Source organism: Primulina eburnea, chromosome 1 (assembly GCF_022965805.1).
Source record: "Primulina eburnea isolate SZY01 chromosome 1, ASM2296580v1, whole genome shotgun sequence".
NCBI lineage: Eukaryota > Viridiplantae > Streptophyta > Magnoliopsida > Lamiales > Gesneriaceae > Primulina > Primulina eburnea.
In genome coordinates, this window is record NC_133101.1 from 41,967,966 (window position 1) to 41,979,154 (window position 11,189).

The window sequence follows — 11,189 nt, forward strand, 5'->3', positions numbered from 1 at the left end:
GCAAGGCCAGAGGGTTGCATAGCTGAGTGTTACCTTGCAGAAGAACGAATGCGATTTTGTAGTGCCTATATAGAAAAAGCGGCTGGTATTGGTATCCGTTCTAATCGCAATCAGGATTTGGAGAATGGATTAGTGGAAGGTCGCCCAATTTCTCAAGGAAAAGAAAAAATTTTAGAGGACCATGTGTTGCAACCTGCACATTGATATGTGTTGTTCAATACTGCTGAAGTTGAGCCTTAATTACACTGAGTATAGTTAATTACATATCATATTAGCCTTTGTCTATTATATAATTCATATATTATAATAATCACCCTTTAATGATTTTAAATAACATGCACATTGAGGAGCTGAAACAAACAGATCGTCGTTTCTTAATTAATGAAACCTTGTTACAAAACAAATATTCTATTCTAGAGACAATGACGAATCAAACTGGTATGTGTTGCTGAAAGCGTCACCTCGGGGTATGCATAACATGAATTTGCTTGAAGAGGAAGCCTATACATGATCCACACCTCTTGATGTGTCCACACTTGAGATTAACATCACTGAGAAAGAACCGTATGCGAGAAATGAGTGTGAGGGAATTGACGTGACTGATCCGTGATTGAAATTTTCGGTTGTAGAGTTTGTAGTTAATTTAAAAGGTTCCATTACACTTTATTTACTGTTGCAATATATTTGTCTGTATTCATTTTATTTTCAACGAATTATCATGTTATATTACATGTTTGACTATATCTTCATATACAGCATTAAAGATGAGCAGATTGAGCCAAAAACGCAGCAAGGTATCTGTAGGTGAAGTTCAGGTGATATTTTATTATTTTGTAGATTTTGGTTTATTTTAATTTTAACGAAGTCTCAATTTTACATGATAATATCTCTTTATGCTATTTTGTAGGAAAATATAGCTAATAAGTTATCGAGAGTGGACTCCAACACTCCACCTAATTCATCAGAATATTTGCGTGATAAGAGCTAGTTGATGACGCAAAAACTAATAAGAAAAAAAGGACGAGGTCTATCAAAGTTTAATTTGGTTAGTGGCCAACAACAGCCCAAAGATCTAGAACGTAATGAGTTTGGACAGGAAATTGGAGATAATTCGGTCAAGTATGCCACTTTTCTAGGTTGCATGGTAAAAGAATTTGTGCCATACACATTAGACCGATGGAATGACTTAGACGAGGAAATGAAGAATAAGATGTGGTGTTGTCTTCAGGTAATACTTATCACTGTTTTTTTATTCCTATTTTATTACAAAATGTACATATATTTTTATGCTTGTTAATGTGTAGTTGAACTATAAAGTTGAGGAGTGGGAGAAACATTCAATCTTTCAAAAGTTAGGTAAATTGTGACGTGATAGAAAGTTTAAACTCAAAATACTTATACGAGAAGTTGATGATGGTCGAGTGGCTTCACGAGATCTTTGTCTTTTGAAGCCCGAATTTATGGATCAAAACCAGTGGGACTTGTTTGTAAAGAAGACATGATCATCACCATTTCAAGTAAGTATCAATTCATTTTTATGGATATTTTGATTGTTTGATGCATGCATATAATTGTTATTGTTTTTGGGGGCTGTTGTTCAGCAAAATCGTTAGAAAATGAGATTCTTGGTGTTATGTTGTAGAGATTCTGTTGTTGTGGATCGTTGTTGAACATGTTTAAATGTTCTAGCTAGAAGTTAACGCAAACTTGAGGGGTCTTTTTTTCTTGTTACGTTGGTCTATTCTTGAACTTCACATGCAATGGGATAAGTCTTTATATACATGAAATAACACTCTTTCATGTGCATGTATTAATTATATAATAATACATACATATATATACACACAAAAACACATATTGGGAGGCTTTCTGGCTCATATAATATTAATTATTTTAATAAAAAACAGACCAAAAATAAAAATAAGGCCCTTCATTTTTCATTTATCCCCATTATGTGACATTCATGCATTGGATCAATTCTTTAATTTTTAGCAATCATGTGACTAATCAATTATATATGAAAATATCATATGTTTTTTATTTTCAGGAAAAGAGTGAAAAATTTAAGGCAATGAGGGGAAAGCAAATACACAACTACACAATGAGCAGGAGAGGTTATGCTCGTTTGTCTCACATTATGGTAGTTATTACTATTTTGAAAACATTATGAAAAGTTCTTCTCAAAGTTTTTTTTTATTTTTAATTGTAATGATACATTTTTTGAATTATGTTCCTAATGAATTTTTCATATATTTCTATATGCCTCTTACTCAAGGAGAAAACAAGTTCTGTTGATATACCAATTACAAGAACAAAAGTATGAGTGGAAGGCCATAAGAAGAAAAATGGACAACCTAGTGGTGAAGCTGTTGGATAAAAAGTGGTAATAAAATTATTTCTGTAAAAAAAAATGGTCAACTTAAATTCATTATTTTCTCAAAAATTATTTGTTTGTTATTTGCAGAAAGAAATAGAAGAATGTGCACCTGAATCTCAAATCACTACTAACATTGTTGATGATGCAATTAACTTTGTATTTGGGAAGGAAAATCGAGGTAGAGTGCGTGGAATGAGTTTTGGAGTTACATCTTCGAAAGTTGGAGCATCTTTGCAACAAAATGGAACTATTAAACAACTTTAAAGTATGATGCACAACCTTCAACAAGAAGTGCAACAAATGAGGTCCATTGTTTTCCAAAATATGAGGCAACGAAATGAGCAAGAACATGTTAGTAATTAAACAACAATAGATAAAATAATTTGTATTAATGTTGTTGAGAATTTTTGTTTAATGACCTATGATTTTGTCTTGATCATTTTTTTGTTTTATTGTTGGGAAGAAAAATGGTATAAGTTTCACTAGTTTTATTTAGTTTACATTGTAGCTTTAATGTATTTTTATTTTGCACTTGAATTTTTATGTTTAATTTGGTTGATGTGGTCATAATAATTTTTATATTGACTTCCTTACTAAATAATGAAATTATAATGAAGCTTCTTACATTGGAGATTTGTTGTTTGAGATAAAAAAAAATTAGTATATTGGCTTCCTCTGGACTAAAATTTAGTATATTGGCTTCCTTACCATATTTCCTAGCTGAATTTCTTTGGATGATGTATAATTTCACCATAAGAACTCATACCTCTGGACTAAAATATATTAAATGGTATATTGTCTAGCTGATTAAACTTTTTTCTTGTATAATTAAATAGTGAAAGTCACTTATAAGAAACATTTGATTTTATTTGAGAATGTTTTTATGGTCATTTTTAGATTGTTAGATTATAAAAATGAAAGTAAAATGAGTAATAATAGGACTCATGGATGTGGAAGAAGCTTCATTTATATTTTCATTATTTAGCAAGGAAGCCAATATACAAATTATTTGGAAGAGCTTCTTCCGCACAGTATAATTTCTAGTGACCTCACAATAGAAGTAATCTAATGAAGCTTCTTACATTAGAGATTTGTTGTTTGACATATTTTTTGCTTTATCTCAATATTAGGTTGGTAGTGGTGGTAGCATTGGGATTGACAACGATATTGGTAGTGGCTGTGATATCAATCGTCTCAAAAAAAGTGGTACTGTTGATAATGTGAACCAACATCAAGTTGCATCTCGGGTAACTATTTTAAAAGTTTGTGTTTTCTAAACCACGTTTGTTATAAAAATAGATATGGCATAATTAACACTTTGTATTGTTTATATGCAGTCAAATGTAAAGAATGTGAGTCATGGAGATATTCCTGAAAATACTAAATGTAAGTTGCTTCATTGGTGTGGTGATGGAGTTGTTGCTGAAGGTCGAATTGCATCCACAGATCCAACGGTAAAAGTGCATCACGTTCCACTTGGTGGATCTTGTTGGAAAGTTTGGGTTGATAGAGTTCTTGCGGAGCAGGTAGACTTAATTCGACCGAATTCTGAAATGATTTTCTAGATGATGCAGTTGGAAGCAAAATAGCATGGTTTTCTAAATTTATCGTTTTGTGTGACTGATACAGATCCTATTGGTTCTAAGGTTAGAGACACTGTTGCATCAAACCATTATATTACTGAGTATTTTGTTTTGTTTATCAAGTTTTTTGTCTTATTGGATAAAGGAAAATTGACATTAATTACTTGCTTTTTATGTTATCTTATTATTTTGATTTAATTCCGGTGATTAATTGGATGTGGTGTGATAAATCATTTGAGTTTCGATATTATTGTTTAAATTTTGGTTCATAATAATATAAATAACGTTAATGTGCTGCACGTTGCTGATAAACCCAATCTACAACATACAATAATATATCAATTACAGCTTGCATTGCAACCTACAAACATATCACTACTTTTAATTGCAGCGTGCTGCACGCTGTCAATAGCTCACCTTATCAACAGCATATTGCGCATGCCATGGTTACTTTTAACCGCAGCGTGCATTACACACGGCCAATGAATCATCAACAGCATATTTCGCATGCCATGGATACTTTTAACTGCAGCGTGCATTGGTTAACATATCAACAGCATGTTTTGCGCACGCCATGGATACTTTTAACCATAGCATGCCTTGCATGCTGCCAATTGGTCAACATATCAGCAGCATGTTTTGCACGACGTTGAAACTTTTAACCATAGCGTGCGGTGTATGCTGCCGAAATATAACTATCAATAGCACACTCCGCACGCCGTTATTAGAGTAAACCGCAGCGTAAACTGCACGCTGTCATTAATTTCAAACTTAAGACGGCTTTCAACTTTGCAGCGTACGTCGCAGCGTGAAATGCATCTGCGGCGCATATTGCACGCCGTGGAAACCCACTTTTCTTGTAGTGGTAGCACCTTGCAACTGATCAAAAAGATCATCAATTCTGGGCAGAGGATATTTGTTCTTGATTGTTATTTTGTTGATCTCTCGATAGTCAATACACAGTCTCAAGGACCCATCTTTCTTCTTCACAAATAATACTGGTGCCCCCCATGGAGATGAACTTTGTCTAATAAAGCCTTTATCTAATAACTCTTGCAATTGACTCTTCAACTCTTTCATTTCAGTTGGGGCCATTCGATAACGGGCTTTAGAAATCGGTGCGGGTACCTGGTACAACATCAATAACAAATTCCACCTCTCTATCTCGTGGCAATCCCGGAAAATCATCCTCAAATACATCAAGATAATCCCTCACAAAATTAATGTCGCTCACATTCCCACTCCCTTCTCTAGTTATATCCACCACCGATGCTAGACACCCATGACAACCCTTAACCAACATCTGTTGCATTTGCAAGCAAGAAATAAAAGAAAGGCCAAGCGAAGTACCTGACCCCGTGAAGACCCCTGCTATCACCATGCCCCGAAGGAAAACGCACTGTCTTGGCTACACAATCTATCACAGCTCGATAAGTAGATAACCAATCCATTCCCAAAATAACATCAAACTCATCATGGGAATGACAATCAAATCAACATTCAACAATTCCTCATCTACTTGAACAGGGCACGCTCGAATCACACTTGAAGAATGAATATATTCTCCCGAAGGAATCACAATAAAAAAGTGGACAATTTCACCAATAGGAGCAAGACCCAGAGAATGCATAAATTGCTCAGATATAAAAGAATGTGTGGCCCCAGTATCAGTAAGAGTAGTAGCTACCTTGCCTGAAATAAGAATGGTACCTGAAATGATTGACGAATCAGGATTAATTCCTTCCTTGGTCAAAGAGAAAATTATCCCCTGAACTCGGCCCTTGCCCGATGATTGAGTGCAATTGATCGCAATGTGCCCAACACCTCCACATCTATAACATTTATTGCTTCCAACTAGGCACTCTCCTTTATGTGGTTTATGGCATTTAGGACATAAAGGCTTATTTGATTCACATGGCACCGCAGGAGCTTTACCGCGATATTCTTCCTTTCCTTTCCCCTTGTATCCTCCTTTTCCTCCTTGAACCGAAGCTTGACCCTTTTGGACAAATTGTTGCCTCTTGAATTGTCTTTCTTTATCAGTCTCTTTCTCATCATATTCGTCCATCAATGCTTTCTCAACAATCTCCTTGTAAGAATTAGCCTTCGACATTCGAACATCTCTTCGAATCTCCGCCCTCAACCCCCGCATAAAATGCTCGGATCTATCTTTGTCGTTGCTAGCAATGAAAAGAACAAAAAGACAACCTTCTTCAAACTTCAAAATGTAATCATTCATGCTCATTGTCCCTTGCTTTAGCTCCAAGAATTCTTTTACCTTGCGGGCTTTAACATCTCTAGGAAAGTACTTTTCATAGATCAAATCTTTAAACTCATTCCATTTCAATGTTTTTAACATTAATCGTTACCTTGGTTGCTTCCCACGAAATTCTTGCGGTCTTGGTTAAGAGAAAAACAACACAACTCACTGGATATTTATCATCAAAGTTACGGTAATTAAAGATCGCCTCGACCGCCTTCACCCACTCCATTGCAATTAAAGGGTCCGGACTCCCTACAAATTCGGGTGGATTCATCTTCTTGAATTTATCATAAGCTCCCTCAACAACTCGTTCTTGAACTCGTTGATAACGGCCTTGGCCTCTACCTTGAACCGGTGATTGCAAACAGAGAAGTTGCTGGATTTGTTCCCTATGCACTTTAGCTTGCTCATGAATTAGCCTACTAAACTCATCAACTACATTAGATGAAGTATTGTCTCGGTCTTCTCCGGCTCTCCTTCTAGGAGGTACTTCAGTAGCTTTTCTCTTGGGTGGAATTTTACTATATTGCATCTCAATTTAAAATCAATTTCAAAACATATTACATGTAAAGCTTATCATCATACCAATACATCAATAAGATGCAGAAAGATACATACCGAAGTGTAAAAAGCATATGAAGACATGTGCTAAATCATTGGTCCGAAAAACGTTGCTCTGATACCACTAAATGTAACACCCTTACCCCATGACATTAAACTATAAATGCAATAATGCGGAAGCCTTATAAAAGATTTGGAGAAAAATAATAAATAATAAAATTTTGGCAATGTTTGCCCATAATATAGGTTTACCAAATATTTCCAAGCAAACAAAATAAATATTACCACAATCAATCTTTCCCAAAATACACATATTCTCAAAACCTCCACTAAACACATAGATATCATCTTCAAAAATACCAAAAGTTTGAAAAAAGTTAAGACATAATTTTCTTGTTCAAAACATGAACCAAGGTACAATACTCAAAACAATTTTATAATTGCCGCATTTCATCAAAACATCATTCTCCAAGCTTTGGCACATGCACCTTCCATGCCTTGACACTTCCATCGCTATTCCTTTTTATCTGCATCACATGACATAACCCGAATGAGTTTACAAAACTCAGTAAGCGGAACTTTCAATAACAATTACATATACAACAGTGTAAAGAAAGGAATCATTACAATTGTACCATAAGAAATATCATCGTTTAAAGGAATATATAGATAACAATTATAAGATGACATTCTATCAACTATTTCTTTCATTTTCCTTGTATGGCATTGATAAGTCAACCGTCGATGGTATACATGTACATTTCAGTCAAAATCAGTCACTGTACATGTTAAATGTTGATCAACTTCCATTATGTGGGTTTAGAAGTGCTAGAAGCACCACCACTACCATTTAACTATCAAGCCATAAAAAGAACCATTGAATCATTTTATCAACCATGTGGTGTGCATGAAATTAGAAATAGCTCCTTTCTTAGCAATTGACATCAAAATTCCTTTTCTTTTCTTTCAATCAATAAACCATTACATAGCAAGTATATAATCAATGGATTAAAGGAGCTAGGAACAATAACAACATCATTAATCATACATATAGGCCATGAGATGCATTCAAGAAAAAAGCCCACTTACTACCAATAGAACTTGTTGTGATAGCTTCTTGGTAGTTGATCCTACAACATAAGATCAAGATTATACCATTAACTTCACATTTTCAACTTATAAACTATCATTCAAGCCTAAACCACAATTCCCTTCACTTCAACCAAATACCCAAAAGATAATTCCCTTACCTTGGTTACTTGTTCTTGAGGATATGAACATCACACCTCCAATTTGAAGATTCAAACCTTGGAAAGAAAGGAATTAAGAAAAGAAATGAAGAACTGTGGAGACCCGGGCTCTAACTCAATTCTTTTTGGATTTATTGGATCTTTTCTAGAAAATGTGGGTCAAAATTTTGCTTTTCAACATTAATTCAAATGTATATAAATCATACATAAGCAACAACTCTATTTCATTCAAACATAAATAGATACAAGTCTTGTTCTATTTTCATAATACAAACTAGTGTTCATTACCAACTAAAATTCATATATAGTACATGTCTAGTAAAACCACTAGTAATCTTTTGCGCCCGTAGTCACCACTATATCAATCTCTCATCCTCGTCGAGACCAAGATCCTGTCCCACCTGTTGCCATGCACACATACAGACACAACTGTAAGGCTTGAGATTTATTGTCTTCACTGATGCGATATTCGAAGATATGAGAATGCATGACATATAATGAGAGGCACTAGATTTATTAGTCTTCATTTTTGTGATATTCGAAGATATGAGTATGAATGACATGTAATGAGAAGCACTAAGTGAGATGGGAGTAGGAAAGACATGGAAAATGTATGAAAAATTAGAGTTTTGAATGCAAGGAAGACCGCACCCGCGCCATGAGAAGGACCGCACCCGCGGTGAAGAGGCAGTAGGGTATGCTATTTTTACAGTATGTTCACCGCACCTGCGGTCTAAGAAGAAGCGCACCCGCGGTTGATGGCCAGTAGGTTAGGGAATTTGGTACGAACCAAGACCGTACCCGCGGTCTAAAAGACACCGCACCCGCGGTTGTCGAGTTTTGGAAAATGAAAAGTGGTGCCGTGAGCACAGCGCACCCGCGTTAAGAAGTGAGCGCACCCTCGGTCGTGCGTGTTGAACAAAGAATAGGCCATGTGTTTGTCACCATGCAAGATATATATTGGATTGTCTTCATTCTTTCGTCATTCAGTACCAGACCACCGAGGAAGCCCGTGAATTCTTCAAGTGTTTCATAGCTTAAATTGTTGGTTGTGTAAGATCCGACCACCCGAATTTAAATCAGAGTATAGATTAATATTCCTTGCATCATCATCTCTAGAAGGACGTAAGTAATGTTCAATTCCTGCATGTTTCGAAATTCATGTATGGGAAGAATTATGATTTGAGTTCTAGAATGTATTCTTGAGATTATGAGATACGTATTTTAAAACCAGATCGAAGAAATGATATCATACGTGATTGTTGTGAAATTCCAGCATGTCTTGAGTTAAGAATATGCAGAATTCAGGATTGTGGGTTATGTTAATTAGGATTATGAGTTGCTGAGATTTGATTATTGTTGTTGAGTTGATAGGTATCGAGAAACTACGCCGTTATGCCGTTGATTTATACCGAGATTGAATATGATTTGTATACGACTTGCTTTGAATTTTATTTTGATATGGTACCTCTCAACATTGCTATTTCAGAATTGAATTGAGAGATTTGATATTCGACTTCAAGATCTCGGTTGATTCCAACGACAAGAAGGTATAATTCATGTGAATTCGGGGAGATAAAACTCGAATTAGAATTGATTCGAGTTTCCCAAAATCACATACTAGTTGTTGTTTATATTGTGTTATCTTTATGCTTTGTTTATAGATTTATATTCAAGCATTTTAGATAGGAGAGTCATTGGCAGATTTGCCAAACTTCTAGATGTTTGGTGGTATCGACGCATAGGAGCAGACTTCCTCCGATTGTAGACATTCGATACAGAAATGACCGAAATCTAGGAATAAGACGTACCATTACCCCGATTGGGAGGGTATGTGATAGACAGTGACGTCTTAATCACACCGAGATCCATAGAGTTAGAGTTCGAGTCGAGTCAAGATATGAATTGATTTGAATTGCATGCTTATATTGCTTTGGTTTCATAGATTATGGAACCATTGCTGTTGTGGAGAACCGAACTTAATTCAATTCTTAATCACTTGCTGAGAATAATTAATCAATTAAAATAAAAAGGGTCTAATTTTTTTTTTTTAAAACACGAGAGTACGCAGCATATGAAATAAGTCTTATCTCATTTACCAGTTCACTAATCAGATCTAAGTACAAGTCCTGTACAACAAGAAATCATAATAACTACTGTTTATTTACTACATCTCAGGTGATATAACAGATATACTCCTAAGTCCGGATCTCCATGCTAACTGTCTTCTCTCATCCTCTTCTTGACCCTGATCCAGCCCCACCTGTTGTCATGCATACATACAAAAAAAGACAACAGCCGGATAACTCCAGTGAGAATTACATCCCAGTATAAACAATGTAAACATGCAATCATATAAAAGCATATACAAAAGCATATAAGAAATATTCATAACATGTATCAAATCAGAAACATAAATCAATATCAAGCAATGAATCACACTCAGACTCAGACTCGACTCAAACAACGCGTCGTCTCAGACTCGACTCAACTCTAACCTAGGGATCCCGATGTCTAGATATTAATAATTATATCGAATCTCAGTCGGTAGGAATGAATCAATTCCTACACGGCATCGATATAATTCATATATCCAGTGTCTGGGCGAAACAGCTGCAGAATTGACGAATCAGTCAAGAATTAAGCGAATCAGCCAATAACTAGACGAATCAGCCAGTAACTAAGCGAATCAGCCAAAGTTTAGACGAATCAGTCAATAACTAGACGAATCAGCCGGTGACTAGGCGAATTAGCCAATGACTAAACGACTCAGTAGTCAATACATGCAGTGGCTATAAATCAATAGACTACAAACATCAATCTCATCAATTACAAATATCAATGTAATAAACTAAGTATGTGATTTAGGGAAACTCGAGTCAAACCTCACTCGAGTTGTGCAATCCCAACTCAACATTAATTTATAACTTTCTTTCTGATATTCTGACTCTGTCGAAGTCTCGAACTCAAAGCCTGTCAATACTCAATCTGACAATAACGATATTGAGGGTACGGTATCAATACACCATTCAATCAATATTGGATATAATCAAAATTCAATCAAATTCTGTTTCAATAACATAATGTCATAATCTCAATATATCTAGCACTACCATATCAGTCAGATATCAATCCCAACATCTCATACTCGGTAA

The 11,189-nt window shown here is 35.3% G+C and overlaps 2 protein-coding genes across 3 annotated transcripts; one reads left to right on the plus strand and one right to left on the minus strand.

The window, feature by feature from the left end:
• Window positions 1–401: 401 nt before the first annotated feature.
• LOC140812119 (uncharacterized) lies at window positions 402–4,101 on the plus strand. Of its 2 annotated transcripts, XM_073170324.1 has the most exons (8): window positions 402–815; window positions 908–1,228; window positions 1,305–1,517; window positions 2,048–2,140; window positions 2,276–2,383; window positions 2,465–2,728; window positions 3,508–3,624; window positions 3,715–4,101. In XM_073170324.1, exons 6-8 carry the CDS (start codon window positions 2,645–2,647, stop codon window positions 3,940–3,942), a joined length of 429 nt encoding a protein of 142 aa, XP_073026425.1. In that variant the 5' UTR covers window positions 402–815; window positions 908–1,228; window positions 1,305–1,517; window positions 2,048–2,140; window positions 2,276–2,383; window positions 2,465–2,644; the 3' UTR covers window positions 3,943–4,101. The 2 variants fall into 2 exon arrangements, with proteins under 2 accessions (XP_073026425.1, XP_073026434.1); XM_073170333.1 differs by having other exon boundaries at window positions 402–1,228; window positions 2,048–2,114.
• A 1,279-nt stretch (window positions 4,102–5,380) lies between these two features.
• Window positions 5,381–6,755, minus strand: LOC140807067 (uncharacterized). Its single transcript, XM_073163736.1, has 2 exons — window positions 6,390–6,755; window positions 5,381–6,268 (listed from the first exon to the last, which is right to left on the minus strand). The coding sequence occupies exons 1-2, from the start codon at window positions 6,753–6,755 to the stop codon at window positions 5,381–5,383; spliced, it is 1,254 nt and encodes a 417-aa protein (XP_073019837.1).
• Between the last annotated feature and the right edge of the window lie 4,434 nt (window positions 6,756–11,189).